General features: G+C 30.1%; 1 protein-coding gene across 9 annotated transcripts in view; it reads left to right on the top strand.

Annotated features, from left to right (window-relative positions):
• The first annotated feature begins 15,543 nt into the window (after positions 1-15,543).
• Positions 15,544-20,037, top strand: part of LOC126703657 (calmodulin-binding protein 60 A) — a 67,659-nt gene continuing 63,165 nt past the window's right edge. The window contains exons 1-3 of one of the 9 annotated variants that reach the window (XM_050402686.1): positions 15,544-15,757; positions 15,963-16,101; positions 18,673-18,751. In XM_050402686.1, coding sequence (XP_050258643.1) covers positions 16,007-16,101; positions 18,673-18,751 — 174 coding nt within the window. In that variant the 5' untranslated portion in view covers positions 15,544-15,757; positions 15,963-16,006. The other 8 variants (XM_050402687.1, XM_050402690.1, XM_050402691.1 and 5 more) reach the window with 8 other exon arrangements.

Here is a 20,037-nt window from a genome sequence, read left to right as displayed (position 1 = left end):
TTTTCTATAAACACGTTCTACAACTACTTGGAATGGCAGTTAGACTTGGAACTTAATTATTAGAACCAACATTTTGATGTTTCTCTATGTTGAATGGCAGTCAGAAACTCTGAATTTTTTAACCTTTGGACCTTAACAGTATAGATTTTAAAAGGAAGAGATATATTGTGTAGTGTGAAAAGAGAGATCGCATATACTGTAATCATATGTACTAAGTTCCTTTCTCAGTTAATGATAGTTTGGTGGAATGGTTCATCAAAAAAAAAAGATAGTTTGGTAGAATGGCCCCTTTTATTCAAGTTTCAACAGTTGTCTCACCGTTTTATGCCTAGATTCAGAGGGTATAACCACGTGTTATGTTGAATTATTGTTTTAGTCTTGCTGCTTATACACGTTGCAGTACTGTTGTCAGTATCACATCATTGACTAAATTCGTTCCCTTTTGTTCCTTGTTTATAGATTTTAGTCCATAGTCCTCTTGCACTTTGCAGTCTTCTTCTCTCTCACACACACCAACAACAAGATAATTCATAAAAAAAAAAATAAATAAATCAAAGTTTCTCTCAACATTGTTTCAGTCTTGCTGCTTATACACGTTGCAGAATTGTCAGTATGACATCAATGACAAAATTCGTTCTCTTTTGTTCGTTGTTTATAGATTTTAGTCCATATTCCTCTTGCACTTTGCAGTCTTCTTCTCTCATTTGAGAGAAACTTAGATTTTATTTTTATTTTTATGAATTATCTTGTTATTGGTGTGTGTGTTTTATTGTTATGAATTATCTTGTTGTTGGTGTGTGTAGTGTTATTTTTATGAATTATCTTGTTGTTGGTGTGTGTGTATATATATACACACACACCCACCAACAACAAGATAATTCATAACAATAAAACACACACACCAACAACAAGATAATTCATAAAAATAAAAATAAAATCTAAGTTTCTCTCTAAAGGAATTTGAGAGAAACTTTGATTTTATTTTTATTTGTATTTTTATGAATTATCTTGTTGTTGGTGTGTGTGAGAGAGAATATATATATATATATTAAAATTTTAATCATTGAATTTTATGTTCTTTATATTTTTAATATGCATATCAAATTTCGTTCAAATCGGATATTATTTATTATTTGATCAATAAATTTATTTTTTATATACAATTTTAAATCATAAAAATTTGAAATTTTAACATTTGTTTAGTGACATAGCAATTGATTTTTGATATTCTCGAAATTTTGCAAGTATAAAAAATATAATAAGAACATGTAATCTAATGGTTAGATTTTCAAAATTAGATTAAAAAAAAATTCAAAATTCACACTCAACATAAAAATATATGAAGAGTTTGAATTTGGAGAGAAATTTTGTTCATAGAAAAATTCCTTAGAGTTGAAGGTGATTTTAAGATGCTAGTTAAAGATTTCAAACCCAGAATCTCATATATATTTAGGAATCATTAAACTTACCCCTTAGGTTTATCATATGTTTTTCTTCTCAAAAAAAAAAAAGTCTGTCATATGTTTTCTGTGGGGCTAGAGAATTTGTGATCTCGGCCCACTTTACATTAGGGCCCAAGGCCCGCGTCGAGGAGAGGCGTTGCCGAGAACATGCAACGAAAGTCCAAATGGCCTAGAGATATAGCCAAGGACGATCCTGTCTTCAGCATCCCAAAACCTAGAAGGAAGGAACGGCACGCCATTAAAGGTAGTCTCCAAAGCGCTCTCAGAAGAAAGGGCGAATACAGTATAGGAGCGGTTCAAGGAAAAACTAACACCTCCGCATTGAATGTGCCAACAAACGTCCTAGAAAGGACCACTGAACAATGTGGCGACAAAGGACAAGGGAAAGACTGTCATTACTGCAATTAAGTACTCTGCGCCTGATAGAGCCATGTTTTTCAGCTTTTACAACCACCCCAACCACTTTGGGTATGGGCTGATAGGACAAGTATCAGCCCTAGAAAGCTGAACCTACACGTGGACATTGAAGGGAGGGGAAAAGCTAGTATAAAAGGAGAAGGAAGCAGTCCAGAAAGGGGGCTAGGACCAGGGCCAAGAACCAGAGCCACCCAGGCCGTGCCGAGGAGAAAGTCTTCTTGGGCAAACACAATTCACCTATGTACGATCATCTTGAACATCATGACTAACTACTGTCCGATAACCAAGGCCTAGTCTTTTAGTCCATTCTCTACAAATTTATTGTTTGAGCCTTTAACTTTTGAACCCAATATGCTAGCAATTGCATATGTCATAGATCAATTTAGAAAGATTAAAGAATGAAAGGTTTGAAGGCATGATTCATGAACATAAAATTATCGGTTGTCTCCGTAAAAAATAAATAAAAAATAAAATATCAGAGGTCGGTTTTAGCGGCGGATTGCGTTTGTTAAGGCGGAAGTGTCAACTTTGCATATCCTTACGTAACACGTTGCCACATTTTGTCTTTATCATGGGGTCTAAAAGTTAATTCTATAATCATAAAAATGAAAGGTTGTAATAACTTTATAATTAGTTTTCAATTTCAGTGTCTCAAAAATACTCGTGGAACCCCACCCCCCTAAAAAAAAACTCGTGGAACATGTCGAGCTCCACATTAGGGTAAAAAGGTGGATTACCTACTCTATATTTTGCTACTTGATTACCTACTCTATTGACAGCTTAAGATAATGGAACAACATTTTTATATTCTTATTAGATATGCCTAAAATGATTTCAATAATATAGTAGGAATGCCCTCTATGTATATCGAACATGTTTATGTTAATAAAGATGCAAAAGACATGGATTTAAATAACTAATTCTAAATATTACATCAAATATTAACAGTCCTTTGGTATGAGGCATTTTGGGGAGAATGTAAAAAGTATGAGAGAGAGAGAGAGAGAGAGAGAGAGAGAGAGAGAGAGAGAGAGATTATCATTGTAATGGCCAATAAAATAATTAAACAAACAATAAGTAAATAAAAAAGAAGAGAGTTTTATTTACTTAAAAGAAAAAAATTTACCTCTAAACCAATTTGGAAGAAAATTGCTCCAACCCACTATATGGTAATTAATAAAATCATTGTCATATACTTTTAGTCAAATGACTTATTAATGAGTTATGTGACTAATTTAAATAATACATATAAATGATTTTATGAATTATTCGCGTAATAGATTAAAGGAGATTCTTCCAAACCGATTTGAAGAAAGTCTTTGACCTCTATTGATATATATGGCCACTTATCTAAACCATCCTAAAACTCTAGAAACCCTAGCCAAACCAAACCAAGTCTCATCATCACAGTGAATCACTGAAAAATGGCAAAGAACTCATTGAAAACAAGATATGAGGCAAATAGTGAGTTTTGGGCCTCCTCTACCCAAGATAGCTAGTTGCAACCCAACCTTAGGACAATGTGTTGTAGCCTAAAACCATCCAAATCTTGCCAAAAAAATATTGATATTTTTGCTTGTTCACGACACATTTTGAGTTTTTGTGCTTTTAGATTGTCTTGAACCATGCTCAAGATGTAATATAGCTTATTCTTTCAATATTTAATCTTGATCTTACTTAATTATAATGATTTTGGTAGGAATGTGAGAAATTTTAATGTTAGGGTTAGGTTTTAGGCTTAATTTAGGGGATTTTATATTCCAATTATAAATTTCAAAAATTAATCATAAAAACATGTAATTAAGACCACATGTTCAACTTGGTGAGAGAATTATACATGAAGGGCATATGGAATAATTATAATTTAGGTTTAGGGTTTTATAACCAAATTGAGGGGTTTTTGTGTGTGTGTGTGTGTGTGTTATGGACTTTGATCCATGAAATTGAATGCTTTAGAATGGAAAAAAAAAATAGAAGATCTAATTAAAGTTTAAATCTCCAAAGTATATCAGATTATCTCTTGATTAATGTGATCTAGAAAAAGTAGGTCTTTTGATATTATAGTATTTATTACGTTAAGTAAAAACTTTTCAATTTAGTAATGTTTTGATCAAATTTGGTGGAATAACATGCAATTTGGAACATCTAATTAGGGTTTTATAACTTTAGTTGAGATAAATTATTATAGATTGAAGTGTAGTCACAAAATTGAAATCGTTAAGTTTTTGGCTTAGTCCAATTTTGAGGGTTTTGATGATCTGAATACTTTAGTCTCAAAGTATGGGTTCTTATATAAAATTAAGGTACTCGAAGTGCATGTTTGAATTTTTAATTTGGTGAGGTAATCAAAGGATTATGGATTAATTAAATTTTTGATTAGTAATTAAAGAGGCTCTCTCTTAAATTGAGGTTTTTATATATCTAAGCTTTATTTTTGAGAAGGTATTATATATCTAGAAGCTTGATTCTCTAAACTTAATAGTAATTATTATATGGAAAGGAAGGTCCTAGTCGACTTAGGGCATGTTCAGTTATGGCTAGCTAAATTTATTTTAAGTTTAATTTAAGAAGCTTAGTAGTTACTCATTAAAAAAAAAATACTAAATTGGGTATCTAAGAGTTAGAGATATTTTTGGGTGCGTAGATGTGAGATTAGACATTCTTTTTGAAAATTTCTATTTTTGCAAATTCTCTTATTGCTTCGTATATGTACTTTACTTATGTTTATACATACTTAGCAATGTTACTTATATTTCACTTATAATTATTATGATAAGGCCAAACCATAAGTGGTAAATTATAAATTTTCCTTTGTTCGTTAATTAAAAAAATAAAAAGTGCAGGAGATGACCAATTTGTGAGAAATTATATTTGGACACGATCATAATAGTACCTACTCAGTAAAGAGCCGATCTTTAAATACATAAAGGTCCTATATAAGGGATTGTTGGAGCTCCTTTTGGGTTGATCATCTAGTGGAAGTCTTGAAAATCAATTTCAATTTTTTAAGGATTTGAATTTGGGACGTTGATTCAAACCAAATCACATCAGGTAAACCTATAACTCTTTATTTATTTTTAAAATTCAATCTAATGATCTATTAAACCGCCGACAAAACAAGTAATACAACTATTTTATGTAGTTGCTTATGTAAGAATAAACCTTTCGACAATCTAACCAAACTTTAGACATTTGGCTGGTCTTGATTGGTCATATCTAGGTCCTATCAGTTGTAGTCATTTTATTGTACACCACTCGACTGGCTAGCAAATCATGGGCCACCCACCAAGTGTACAAGTGGCAAAGCGCGTTTTTTATTTTTATTTTTTTTGATGGGGGCAAGCGCGTTTTTGATCTTGTAAGCATACGGATAATGTGTTGGATAAGATTCTCTCGCATCGAATGATTGAATTCCCATTTATTTTTAGTTTTTACTTAGATAAGAATAGACTATAGTGGGTTTAATTAGTTTAATTGGTAAAGTTTTTAATAATTTTATAAAAGGTTTGAGGTTCAATTTTCGTTTACATCAAAAACTTATTAGTGTTTTAGTCTGATAATAAATAGTTATTATCAAAATCGGACACTATAGATTAAAACTCTCTTAAAAAAAACTTAAATAAGAATAAGTATGACATTTAAAAATCATATGAATATTATGTGTCACACATTCATCACCAAAAAAAAGAATGAGAATTCGTTCCATAATGGCTATCAAGTATCAATCAACGTGCCAATTACGTGTGTCATTTAAAAATCAGATGAATAATACGTGCCGCATATTTAACCAAAAAATGGAAGAGGATTCTTTCCGACATGGCTATCAGTCAGCATAGACTTAAGGCCCTCTAGATTGACAGGAGAAAAGGCAATGGGTCCGGTATCTAACGTAACTTGTGGATCAAGATCACGACGAAGTAACCATCAATTTTTAGCCTCACGAGTAATTTACTGTTTCAGTAAATTATTTTGCGATTTTTTAGTACGTAGTGTATGTTTCTAGAGATTTACAAAATCTTTGACGTATATGCTTTTTTCAGGTTGTTGTTTTTATTGCCAACGTGAAAAATGTTAATTGGGCAATCGCATTATTGTCCCTACAAATTTAATTTGCGTGTGACTTGATGGTGGACAAAATTGGTTTTTTAAAATCTTAATTATTTTTCTCTTTTAGCTTTTGGTAACAAGACAAATTGTACTTTGGATTAGCATGATATTCTTTTGGTAACGAGCTTGAAATGTTGCATATCTTTTATTTTTGGGGAAGGTAAGATTGATGTACTAAGGAAGATTCCTGGAAGTGGGACGAGTTTCATGTGTATCTTTATGATCTATGACCCAGCCATTTTTTAATTCTAACATTTTGGAAAATGACATTCTAAATTATTGTTTTTTTTTTAACTATAAAAAAAAAAAAAAAAAAAATTGAACTATTTCTTGATAATGTGAATGTGAGAGTATTTAATGAAATAGTGACATGACAATGATGGTGATGGCTCATATTTCTAATAATTCCAATTTAGAATCTTAAGAGTCGTGTTGATAAGGAGATGATTTATAGTTTTTCTTCCATGACAATGCTCTTTCACTTTGCCTGTTCTATTGTTTTTTTCGTTTTTAGTTTTTGGACAAACTATGTCCAATTTTCTTGAAATGTCACATATAATTTTGACTTAAGTGTTGGATGTTGCCAAATCCTAGGGTAGAAATTTATGGCAAGGTAGAAAAGAAAATCCATTTATAGCGGCTGCTTAGGAGTCACTCAAGGTTGTTAAACTCGTTTAGTACATGAATAAAATGAAGATGAGGAGAATACATAGTGATTCAATTTTATTTATTTATTTATTTTTTAGAGAGTTTTAATTTATAGCATTCATTCTTGATGATAGCTATTTATCATCAGATTAAGACACTAATCAGTTTTTGGTGTAGACAAAAATTGAACTTCGGATATCTTATTTAACATTCAGAGATTTTACCAATTGAGTTAACTGGAACCCACCATTTTTATCTCATTTGATGCAGGATAATTCTTGAAACTTATTACATGCTTGGCCTGAAGGAATTAAAGAAGAAACTACTGCCTATTTTGTTTATTTAGAAATGCAAAAGCTTTTGCCTGTTTTACTTCAACAAATTTACAAGTTGACGATGAAATGTGATTAGTGTCATGTTAACAACATAATAAATAAGGGACAAAATTTGACTACAAATATAATTGTATTTAAAAAAAAAAATTAATATTGTTACATATTTTGAAAATTTAATCGTTTGGTTACATGTTTTTTATATTATTAATATACATGTCAAATTTTGTGTCAATCAGATATTATTTACTACATGATTTATAGATTTATTTTCTTATGCATAATTTTAAACTTTAAAAACTTGCAATTTAAACAATTGATTGGTGACATGCCTGTTGATCTTTTGAAAATTTCGCAAGTATTGAGGATATAAGAAGAAAATGTAATTCAGTCATGGATTTGTCAAAGTTCACATCCAATAATGTAATCCTATTATTATTATTTTTTTTTGAAAAATATTAAATTACTTGTGGCAATGAATCTCATTAGTGCCATATCAATAATCGTAATAAATGTTTTTTTTATTATCATGTATTATAAAGATACATCAATTTTTTAGGTTTATACGGTAAAGATACATCAGTTTTTTTAGGTTTATACGGTAAAATTTGTCGTATTAATAACATCATTTTTTTTAAACATCAATTTTCAAAACATAAAATCCGTAGTATATTTAAAATCACTCTTTCAAAAAATATGTTTATAACATGTGTTAGGTCAACCTGAAGGAAATAATCTAATGGACTAATTTTTTCTAACCAAAACAACAATAAATAAAAATGTCTATAGGCAATTTTATATGAAATTCAATTAAGGAATCTGTATAATATGAATAAAGATTCACGTCTTCAACTACCGTTGAATTTACCTTAATAATAAGCATTAAAGTAACCTAATACTAGTACTATAATACTATTTAAATTATTTGCTTCTCATTAGTCGATCATTCTTAAATTTTCCTCGAACAGACCAAAGAATCTGTGATGTTTTCTCCTTTATTTTTTGCTTAAAGTTCCAAAAACAATTGGTTTTCAAATTAAGTCTTCTGTAGTAATATATTTCTCAAAAGAGTCAACTCAAAACACAATCTCTACTCTATAAAAAAAACAAATTAGCTTTTGTTACGTAAACTAACCTTGAAAGGAACACAATTTGAACTACAAAACAGTGAAAACACATTAGCAAATTACTTTCCGAAACTTAATTGTAAAAGTTTGATTCTGGTATAAACTTGAGCGGTCTGTTCAAGTAATTTCTCTTTCAAGTTAAATTTGGGCCACTCGCTTAGAAAGAGCGGAGGAAAAAAAAAAAACAAAAACAAAACAAAGAGGTTAAATTTTGGCCAATCGTTATTGTTAGAATATTTAGTGTTGGCTAAATTCGGTGTCAAAATTTTATTTGTAATTGTGTTATTTCCATAAATTTGAAATTTAATTCATTTGTAATTGCATTGTGTCGATCAAATAAAAATGAAAGTGTACAATATGATAACGTAGGATTTTTGCTCGAGCAAGAATCTCAATGTTAGGCGAGTTGTTAGATGATGAGTTCAACAGATTTAAAAAGTGTTACACATAAACATTCGCTTGAACGTGGCATGAAATTGACTTGAGCAAGTTTTCACTAGAGACAAAAATTCCAGTCGTCTTTGTTGTTCCTAATTTCCTATAACCCATCAAGTCTCAAATGTGACATATATATATTTATTACGAAATTTAACCCTAAAAATCATAAAGAAGGCTGAAACTTTCAAATTCTCTTTAGAGAGAAAATCACGGTCGCATTCATACATTTACCCTTTTCAAATTGACATACCGTTGAGAGGAGAACCCAACCAAACATTCTTGATTTCCTTGTGTGTATTGGATTAATGGTGCTGAAAACCACTAAGCCAATCTCAAACCTTCAGGTCGCTTTGAAGGATCTAAGAGATTGAATTGGCGGTTGGAGTCTCAACTTGTGGAACCTGAAACTATTGAAGAGAAGCGGCTGGTACAACATGTTACTGGCAAGAGTAGAGAGCTTGAATACAATATAACGTCTACATAGGACTAGAGGATGTAAAATTTATTTTGAATCACAACTATCTTCATGGCATATTGGTTTTCTTGGCTAGGCCCTCGAATAAATTTTCTTGTTGTGGGCTGTCTCTTTGTAAATTGTCATTTTGGTCCCTTTAGTTATGTTTTTGTCAATTTAGTCCTTAAAAGTTTATGTTTGTTGTCAACATTGATCATTCCATCCAATTACTTTGTTACCTATTGATAAAATATTTTTTAATAAAGAAAAATGAATAAAATTTCATTTAATTTTTTTAATGAAAAACTTCTAAAATTATTTTAAATACAAAATAAAATCTGAAATAATTAGAAATAAAATAAAAAAGAAAAAAGAACAAATCAAACACTCAACAACAATCAAGTCCACCTACTGTTATGACTCAATAAAAAATGCTAATCACATATATATGTATTATACCCCAAGACTAGCTTAGTCACAATTAAAAATCCTTGTAGATGTTCATAAAGTTCAAATGAACCCAAAATATGCACGACTGCTGTGATACATCAAATTGTGTGGATTGGATTGCTTGAGTTTGTAAATAAATGAAAATGAATAATATATGAGCTATGATGGATAGACCATTTCATAGTAAAAGTTATATATAATATCCAATAAAACAAACTTGTTGAATCAAAATTTTATAACCAGCACATTATAGTTTAATTAAAAAAAAAAATCAATTATAATAGTTATTAATCACTTGGGTAGATACATCAAGAGACATGTTAATCTTACTTTTGGCGTTTACTTTGAATTGTGTAGATATATCAAGAGACATGTGAATCTTACTTTTGGTGAGTAGATACATTAAGAGACATGTGAATCTCACTTTTGGTATTTACTTTGAATGATGAGTTAATGAATAATTATACAATATTTCAGGAGAACAATAATGCTGTACTTTCTTCTTTCACATGAAGTCTTATTACAAATTTAATTTGTGAGACCTATTGCCATGGGAGAGGAAAAATACAATAATATTGACATATGATATTGTATTGGAATACTTATTCAAGAAAGGAAAAAGAAAAACCATTAAACATGAACATGCACTCTAGCTCGATGGAATAACTTAAACTTGATTTGTTTTCAAAATTGAATTAAATGAACAAATAATAAACCTTCATACACTTCTATTAGAACAAAGTTTCTCCTCAAACTAGTTTGGAGAAAAATTCTTTAAATTCCTCATATATCTTTATATTGAGGGTAAATTTTTAAAATCTAATCATTGGTTTGCATGTTTGTATTATATCATTCATGTTTGCAAAAATTTCATAAAAATAAAAAAATCAATTGCTATATCATCAAACAAATGTTAAAATTTTAAATTTTTGTGATCTAAAATTGTATGTGAAAAATAAGTTTATTGATCAAATAATAAATAACATCCGATTTGTATGAAATTTGATATACATGTTAAAAACATAAGGAACATGAAATTCAACGGTTAGATTTTCAAATTTTACATCCCAATATAAGAAGGTTAAAGAATTTCTCTCCAAAGTCTAAACAAGTTTAGAGAGAAACTTTATTCCTCTATTATATCCTAACCTAAAACAATTTAAGCGCGAGCCTTTATAAAATTATTTATTTACGATGTTCAATGTGTAATGAAAGGAAATTATGTATATTCATATCATTTTACGATAGGATGAACTCACTTTGATACTTTTCACACGCAAAAAGTATTTAGTTTTTATTAGTCATTTGTCACTTGTTAAAAAATTTAAGTCGTTTAAATTGATGTTACATAATCGATGAGGTCGATATATGGTCAACATATTGTGATTGAAATGAAATCATTTTTAATACGCAACGACGAGAATTAGTTCAACGTGATAATAATCGCACAACAGAAATAAATTGTCTTAGTTGTCGTTGAATTGGTATAAGATATTGATTCTATGGGCAATTTAAAAGGTACCACACAGTCCACACCAACATGTTTTTTATTTTTATTTTTTTTGAAACCCACACCAACATGTTTTAAACTGACATGGATATTAGATTATTTTATTGCTTATTTATTATTTAATAAAAGGTAAGACAAAAAAAATAAAAAATAAAACTGAAATCTAAAAACTTTCCAGTCATTCCAATAAAAGGGGTTTTGATAGGGAAACTAAGGGCGATAGAAAAGAGAGGTCAGGTAGAGTCGTAGAGATAATAGCAATAAAAAAAAATAAAAAATAAAAGACATGGGCGGTCTACTTCTCCATTAGATCGTCATCACAAGAGCAAGCACAGATCTCAATCAACTCAACCAGCTGCTGATTCCAGAGATCGTGATTTACTTGTTTTCTTATGATATTTTTCACTTCAGGAAAACCAATACAAGAAAATTGTTTTGCTTTTCATTGTAAGATACTAAGATGGCAAAAGTTATTATTGCAGATGACCCTTGATTCCTGAACATTCGTTTTCATGAGTGATCACAAAACTCATTATATTAATATTTATTTGTGTTTTAACTTGGGCAAAACGGTACTGTTTGGAAAATGCTAGGGAAGGTTTTATTTTTCATTGAAACAACGCTGATTTGAATAAAAATAAAACAGCGTGCATATTTATCACTTAACAACAGAAATTAACTATGAGGAATGAATTGCTAATAGAATCAAATTTTAGGGTATAAAATCAAAGTTTAGAAATTTTAGGACGTAAAATCCAAACAATCCTAAATTTTAGAGATGTAATTTATCATTTACCCTATTTTATATTTTCACAATCCTTTTTATAGTCATCTTTTCATCCTTTTTCCAGCTTATTCCCCCCTTCCCCCAAGGCCCCAACCACCTCTTTCTAAAATCAATTTTGTTATATATATATATATATATATATGTATGTATGTATGTATGCATGCATGCATGTTAAATTTAAGCAATTAAATTACAAAACTCTTAGTAAACTAAGGGTTTGTTTGGTAAGAGTATTTGAATATAGTTTTTTGATTTGCAAACCATAAAATGGTGGGTCTCACATGTGAATATATTGTTTGACTGATGTTCTTTAAATGCAATTTTCAAAAAATTGTATCCTATTTTTATTATTCAATACATGATTTTGAAAATAGCTGAGAGGATATTTTCAAGATACTAAAAATGTTTTTAATGGTATAATTGTAAATAAATTAAAAACAGTAGACCTTATAGATTTGTCGAAATTTTTTTATCTTTTAAATTAAGGAGTTTATCTTTATCAAAAAAAAAAATCTCACACTTCAAATTCGAAACTTATCATTATGAGGAAGAAAAAAAAAAGGTACATGAGCTTTATTCCCTTATCATTATAAAAAAATAAAAAATAAAAAAAATCTACCTACAAATTACTTTTTGAATTTTTTTTTTTTTTAAATCTCAAAATGGTATCACAAACAATTTTTTTTTTTAGTATTTTGAAAATTGTTTTTAAAAGTGAGAGCTAAACACATATAATTATCTGAAAACTAGTTTTAATTTTAATTTTTTGAAAATTGTTTTCATACTGTTTTGAAAACAAAAACAAAAATCTTCCGACCAAACAAACCCTAAGTTGTCATCTATTTTATTTTGGAACCACAAATCATTTAAAAAAAAAAAAAATATTTGAATACATTTTAAATGTTCAAATAGTCATAATTTACTCGACCAAATAATATTAGCTTAAAATGTAAAAAACCCCTCAAAACTTTCTAATATGCATTTGACATACCCAAAATGTAGAAATTCATTAAGTTCATCTATTTTTATTTATATTTATATAAATTATTTATATTTAAATATATATTAGTTAATATTATTGTAATATCTATTTGAATGTTATTCACATTAACGGGAAAGTACACGAAATCCCACTATGTTTTCTTTCTAAATCACTAAGTTGTTTTAAATGTAACACTTAACACTTAACAATTTGTAATATGTATATTATACTGTCAAACATCCATTAAAATAAATGGTAGTCACTCGTGTGATGACACAAGTCTGTATTTAGAGTTGCATTTTTATATAAAACAATATTATAAAAGGGGTTTAAGTTTGATCTAATTACTGATTAATACATGAAATATAAAATGAAAGCGAAGACAAAACCACTACTAAGCTGGGGAGCCCCCTAGAATTTAAAAAATATTTAAAATAGTCAATATCTCTTTTATGAAAAATAAAATTTATTTTCAAAAATATTTACGAATGGCCCCCTTCGAAATTTGAAAACCAGCCCTAAATTTGAAAGTTGGTCTAGAAAAACACAAAACTTAAAGTAAGGACCATATTTGTGATTGGTGGTCCCCCTTAAAAAAAAAAAAAAAAACCCAATATTGCTAATAAAACTAAAACAAATCCCTTAAAAAAAGAAGATGATTTATGTATTTTGACTATTTGTTTACGTTCCATAATTAAAGTGGAGAAATTTTGGATTTAAGTGCCGTCATGTTGTCTAGATTCACTTAAAGAGTTGTTAAGGTGTCTATTTTTTCTTTTTTCACCATTAACAAGATGACTTTGTAGTTCTATATCATTATTGATGAAGTATTTTCTATGTTGCACTAAATTCTCAATTCAATAAAAAAAAATATTTTGATAAGTAAAAAAATGAGGTTTTCGATGTGGACTTATCGACTTCACGCCACATCTATATAATAATAATAATAGGTAATACTGAGAGAAAATCCAATTAGATTTCAAGTGGAAATTCAATTAGAATCTAATTTTGCGCCACGTGTCCCATCTAATTTAAGTTTCTAAATTTTTATGTCAAGTGAGTTAATTCAATGTAAAATTTGGATTTCAATTAGAGTTTAATTTTGCGATATGTGTCCCATTTAATCTAAGTTTTTAAATTTTTGTGTCAAATGAATTAGTTTAGTGTAAAAAACGAGGAGTCCAATATAAGTAAATCATAAAAAAAAACATAATCATATATTTAACACAATATAAAATTAGAGGAAGAGAGAGTTTGAATGATTTTATATTTATGAGCCTTTTTTTTTTGTATAACTTAAAACAATTCAAATTTATAAGTCATATATATATATATATTAATAGGTAAAGTTTAGAGAAAATTCAATTAGATTCTACAATTGAAGTCTAATTTTGCGTCATGTGTCCTAAATTATTTATTTTTAAAGAGGGATTTATTTCTTAATTTTGGAATCAAATGTGAGATCATATCATAAATATCTATTCAAGTAAGTTATTGTGTATAAAAACCAAAGAGTCGAGAATTAATGAACATAAAAACGTTTAAAAAATTGACAATTTACATTTTCTACCTAATAAAATTCTTACAAGACTTTTTAAAGAGTTAAAAAATATATATAAGAATGACTATCAATAATACTTAAATTATATATATAAAAATTATACTATGCATCTTAATGTGTATCTTTTAAGTATATATTAATAGGCAAAGCTTAGAAAAAGTTCAATTAGAATTTGAAATTAAAATCCAATTCTACGTCATGTGTCTAAATTTAGGTGAAGACTACACCATAATTATCCACTTAAGTTTCTGCCATATATCCACTTAAGTTTTTTAGTTTTTGTGCCAAGTAAATTAATGAGTGTAAAATACTAAAAATCTAATATTAATGAACTATTAAAAAAAAAAAAAACCAATCACGTAACAAAGATCACCTCACATTTTATTTTATTAAAAATTATAAAAAATTATCATAAATAATATTAAATTTACTTAAGAATTTTAATATGTGACTGATTACGTTTACTTAAAAAAAATTTGACTAATTATTTATATTTTTATGATAAAAATTGCGTTTAATTTTTAATGTTTTCATATGTACACATGTGTTATATACTATTTATAAAAAAAAAAGTAATTTGACTAATTATTTATATTTCTATGATAAAATTATGTTTAATTTTAAATATATAGTAACGGTAATAGGTAAAACCATGTCGGAGCCTTGATAAGTTTCAATTCAACAATTGAATCATTGTATCCACCGGCGCACCCTTGTTTGATTGAGAGTGATTAAATATCAACGAGGAATCTTCTAATAAGAAAGTTCCTCCTCGAAAAAGCCTTTTTGTTTAGTGAGGTTATTTCGAAGTGGCTTATTCATGTTTTGGTCCCCCCAAGGTAAAATCTTGTTCCATCCTTGGACAAAAGTTGGTGTTACACTCAAAAGAGTCAAGACCTTATACGGGGGTTTGGTCATTATCGTTTTAGGCAAGTTAGGTGTATATATTCCCCTCAAAAATTTAACACAAACGGAGTTACTAAAAACTCTATAGAAGTACTAACTTCCCATTACAAACCGTACCTAATACCTAACGGGAATCCAATGTGAAACTTACCTTAGACTCTTCAATTGACTATACAATGTTTTTTTTTTTTTTTTTTGATGACTAAAGCATTTAGTCATGTTTACACGGCAAATGGAAGATAGATAACTACGTCTGTACTCAACGAACTCCGCGTTTTTTGAAAGTGGACCCCACAGTTTCAATTTCTACATAGTTCATAACGCGCTTTCTATGGACCCCACAAAAACACATCATCTTCTCTTCTCTCTGATGAGAGAGAAAGAGAGAGTTTTTATCTCTGTTCTTCTGTTCTGCCTAATACCAAAAGCAAAAAAAGCTTCACACTATTTGCGTTTTTTTGTGGGGTTTTGAACGAAGTGGCAAAAAAGAAAGATGCAAGTAGAGAACCTCAGAGCCGAGAAGCATCGCAGACAGAGCCAAATTTCAGACAATTGGATAGAAAGATGACAGAAAAGTACTATAAAGATTTTGGACTTTACTTCTTTATTGTCATTTATTATTCTTGTGTTTTCTGACTTATATCTCTATCTCTCTATCTCTATATATATTGCTATTTTTCATTGCTCTCATATTTATTATTGCGCCGCATGTTTGGTTATTGCTGTTGTTGTTGTTAGTTATAGTTGTTGTTCATGTTTGGTTCCAATAATATTACACAGCAAATAGTAGTAGTGTTGTGTTGTTGGGGTGTTGCTGGAATTCGATGATGTCGCAGAAGAGACAGCAGGAGGATGTGAAGGCTCGTCCAGAAGGGACTAGTCCTGAGGATAAGCGTAGGAGGATGCCTACTTTCAGGAAGTATGACTGACTCACTGACTGACTTTTTGAACCATTTAATTTATTTTGTTTATTTATTTATGTTTGTTGTTGCAAATGTTATGTTTTAGTGGGGATTTTGTTGATGCTGAGTGAATTATTGAGTTGAGAAAGTAAGTGGGTACTGCTTGTTTGGTGGAAATTGTTGTTAAATGTTATGTATTGTTGTGGGATATTTTGAGCAAACTGAACTGGGTTTTGGTTATTTAGTGAAAATTGTTGATGAATGTTATGTATTATTGTGGACTATATTGAGCTAACTGAACTGAGTTTTGGTTGTTTAGTGAAAATTGTTGGTGATTGTGCTTTGCCCGTGTGAAATTTGGTTGAGATTTTTTTAGGTTCAAGGGAGAAGAAGATTAATAGCTGAATTGTGTTTACTTTTTTGAGTGGAAATTTCCTCAAATGTGTGTGGTCCTTGTGGAATTTGATTGCTGGTGGCTTGATATTGTGCACAATTGATGCCAGTGGTCTATGGACCAAATGAAATTTCCATCTCTCTAAAACAAAGGGTGGCTATGAGGTCATGGTTCCAATCCTCTATTAGTATGTGAGTTGGAGAATTGATGTTGTTTTTTATTTTCTAGAGAGGGAAATGGGTGTTGTAAACTTTAGGAAAAGAGATGTTAGAAAATGGTGTCTGATTGAAGAATAGCCTTTTTGGGTATGCTTATTGCAAATTGTTGATGTTAACCAGCCCCTTGGTTGATGCTGTATTAAGGGTTCATTGATTCTAGGCTATAAATATTTTTTTGTCCCTAAAATTTAAAAAGTTTCTCATCCCTAAATTATTGAAACGTTATACTTTGTCCTTGAACTTTAAAAAGATATTTTTTGGGTCTTTGAAGTTTGAAATTTTGAGAAATGCCCCCCCTCCCCCCTCCTTATAGCAATAGCTTCATGTCACTTGTTTACCTCATGTGTGTCCTTTAAAAAGAAAAAAAAAGAAATTGCAATTGTCCATGTCAGACATGATGAACTCTCTCTAATGCTAAAAATAGTGCCACCTACTTAGTAGCTAGATACGTAAGATAAAAGTTAACAAGGATTGATGGAAGGACAATTGTCACATTTCAATAGTTTAGGTTCGAAAAACGAACATCATAAAAACTTTAAAGATATAAACAATATTTTTTCCTTGATACTGTTACATATATTTAGGCTTAAGTTTAGGCATATTTTTATTTACATTGAAGGCATATTCCTTATATAAATCACTATATGCAGTCAAGAGTCTTGTAGCCCAACTAGCACCTTCTCGTGTTTTCAATGGAGACGTCCTGAGTTCAAATCTCCTCTCCCCCAGTTGTAACTACCGAATTATCAACAAAAAGGAAAAAAAGATCAATGTATTGTGTATTTATACCCAATCAAAGATCAATGAAATACACACAAAATTCACATTTTTACATGGTATCAAAGCATGCAGTCTTAAGTTCGAACTATGTCACCATTCCTCTGATTTTAAAAAGTTAAAAACCCCATGTGTTGGGCTCAATTTATTAAGGACTATGTACCCACACAAGAGGGAAAGTGTTAGAACAATGGTTCAATGATTAAACTCATTATTACCTAACAAATTTAAGCTTTTGGTTTTAGGGGTAATTATCACATTATTTGAGCTTAGCTTCCAACTTGGTCTTCCATGCTTGCACTAAGTACAATAATTTTGATCATCACTTCATTCGTGAGTTTGTCCTATCAGTTAGCCATTGTATATAGTTTGTTCCTTTCACTAATCAGACTGCAGATCTCTTTACTAAGGGGCTTCACAAGCAATCGATATGAACTTTGGACTACAAACTTGTCCTCCCTAGACAGTTGAATTTGCGGGGGAGCGTTAGGTAGCCCCTTGATTGATGCTATATTTGATGTGATTACATATGTTAAGGCTCAAGTTTAGGCATAGTTTCATTCACATTGAATGTATATTCTTGTGTTGATCATCTTCTAGGCTACTTTGTGTTTATTGTTGGGTGCATGAAGCTCTCTATTATCTTAATAAACACTAATAAAAAAAAGTATATTTCTTACTGCTATTACTCAAATAAACATGAAACATATGCTTGTGTATGTATTCATTCATAGGTCAAGTTGGTTATGTAATTATTGGAGTAATTGTTGGAGACTCAAATGGTGGATGTGCAAGCATGATAACTTATATGCTGTTCTATATCTCCATGAATCTATTCCTTATATGGATATACTACCCTATCAAAGATCAATGCAATACCCACAGAAGTAACATTCTTAGAGTTGAGGACTGTGCTTTTCCTTGTAAACGTGAGTGCACTTGGCTCAATGTCATGAAAAAATGATTTTAGAATTGTTGTTTATAGGTAGACAATGGGTTCTTGGACCATTTTTTGACGAGCAGTAACAGAGAAATGAGGGAGAAGTTTATGCATACTATGGATGAATATGTGGGTGTACTTTTGATATAAAGAAACTTTTCTTGTAACATTGTGAATTTAATGATGTATATTGGACCATGTTGGATGACATCACCGACAAAAAATATTGATTTCTAATGATTTTGTTAACTATGTTCAGTGTGGTGTCAGAGGTTATGAAAATGCAATCAGTCCATCATTTGCTGGAGCCAATTCTAGAGCCCTTGATTCGTAGAGTGGTAAGTTTATATTATTGGATAAACTTACTTGTGATAATCAGTTTGACATTTATATGTTAGACTTAAAGATTATTTATTATAAATAATTATTTGTTCTGTCTATTGCTAATTCGTTGAAATATAATACTCACATATTAGTGAGTTTTTTTTTTTTTTTTTTTTTTTTTTTGTATTTATGAACTTGATAAACACATCAATAATTTAATATTGATATATGTCATCAATATAGACTTTTTTTAAGAATTGGAGATGTCAGATATTACCATGGCCTTGCAAGCTGCAGATAACGTTCATACCAGCCCGCTCTATTATGCAACGTACTATGGCCTGACACCTGGTATCCTTCCACTGCATGATGGCTGACTTTGTGAGTAAAGATTGAAACCATATAATGGTTGCTCATTGGTACATGTTCTCCTAGTCAAAGTTGGCACTTTTTAGTGATGGACTTACGATATATTGTAGGACGTTATAAGTGTGTAACTCACAATTAATTTGGTAGAAGATCTAGGACCAGTGAGTGCATAAATTTTTGGGATTCTAATGTACTACCATAGCCTTGCAAGCTGCAGATAACAAGCATCCAGTCCACTCTATTGTGGCATGTACTATGGCCTGACACCTAGTATCCTTCCACTGCATGATGACTACGCCCTCCTTGAGTAAGGATTTTAACCATGTCACTGTTGCACATTGGTCCACGTCCTCCTTGTCAAAGTTGCCACTTTCTGGTGATGGGCATATAGTACATCATAAAACACCATATATGTGCATAACTCAAACTTACTTTGCTAGAGGCTCTAGGATCAATGTATTGCATAAATTTTTGGGATTCTAACATATATATTCTCTTATAAGAGTAGGCATGAACTTCATGTACTAACAAATTTAAAAGTGGATTTTCCCCCTAAAGACTGGTGAAGCTTATGATAATACTATTAACCCATTAATCCAAATGCACCTAACTTGAAACTTCGTTAACTACTTAGGATATCTGAACATGTCAAAGTAAACTGCGCAGAGAGTCTATTTTCCTCAGTGATTGGACTTCTAAATTCTAACGAGTCAATTCCTGGAGTTCATTTTTGCGAAAGGTTGAGGATATTTTTAGCATGGGAATGTTATTTACTGACTCGACCAATAGTGGCCCTAAGGAAATATGGGGTTGTATGTGTTAAAGAGATTGTAACTAACTGCTGCAGAATTGTGTTTATATTCTTCTTTATACCTGTAGTGGTTTTGAAATAGTTGCAATTTGCCAATGGTATATCCTTCCTAAGTTATGG

The sequence above is a fragment of the Quercus robur genome, chromosome 10, assembly GCF_932294415.1.
Source record: "Quercus robur chromosome 10, dhQueRobu3.1, whole genome shotgun sequence".
Taxonomy (NCBI): Eukaryota; Viridiplantae; Streptophyta; class Magnoliopsida; order Fagales; family Fagaceae; genus Quercus; species Quercus robur.
Note: the sequence above shows the minus strand (reverse complement) of the source record. Positions and strands in the feature narration are given on the sequence as shown.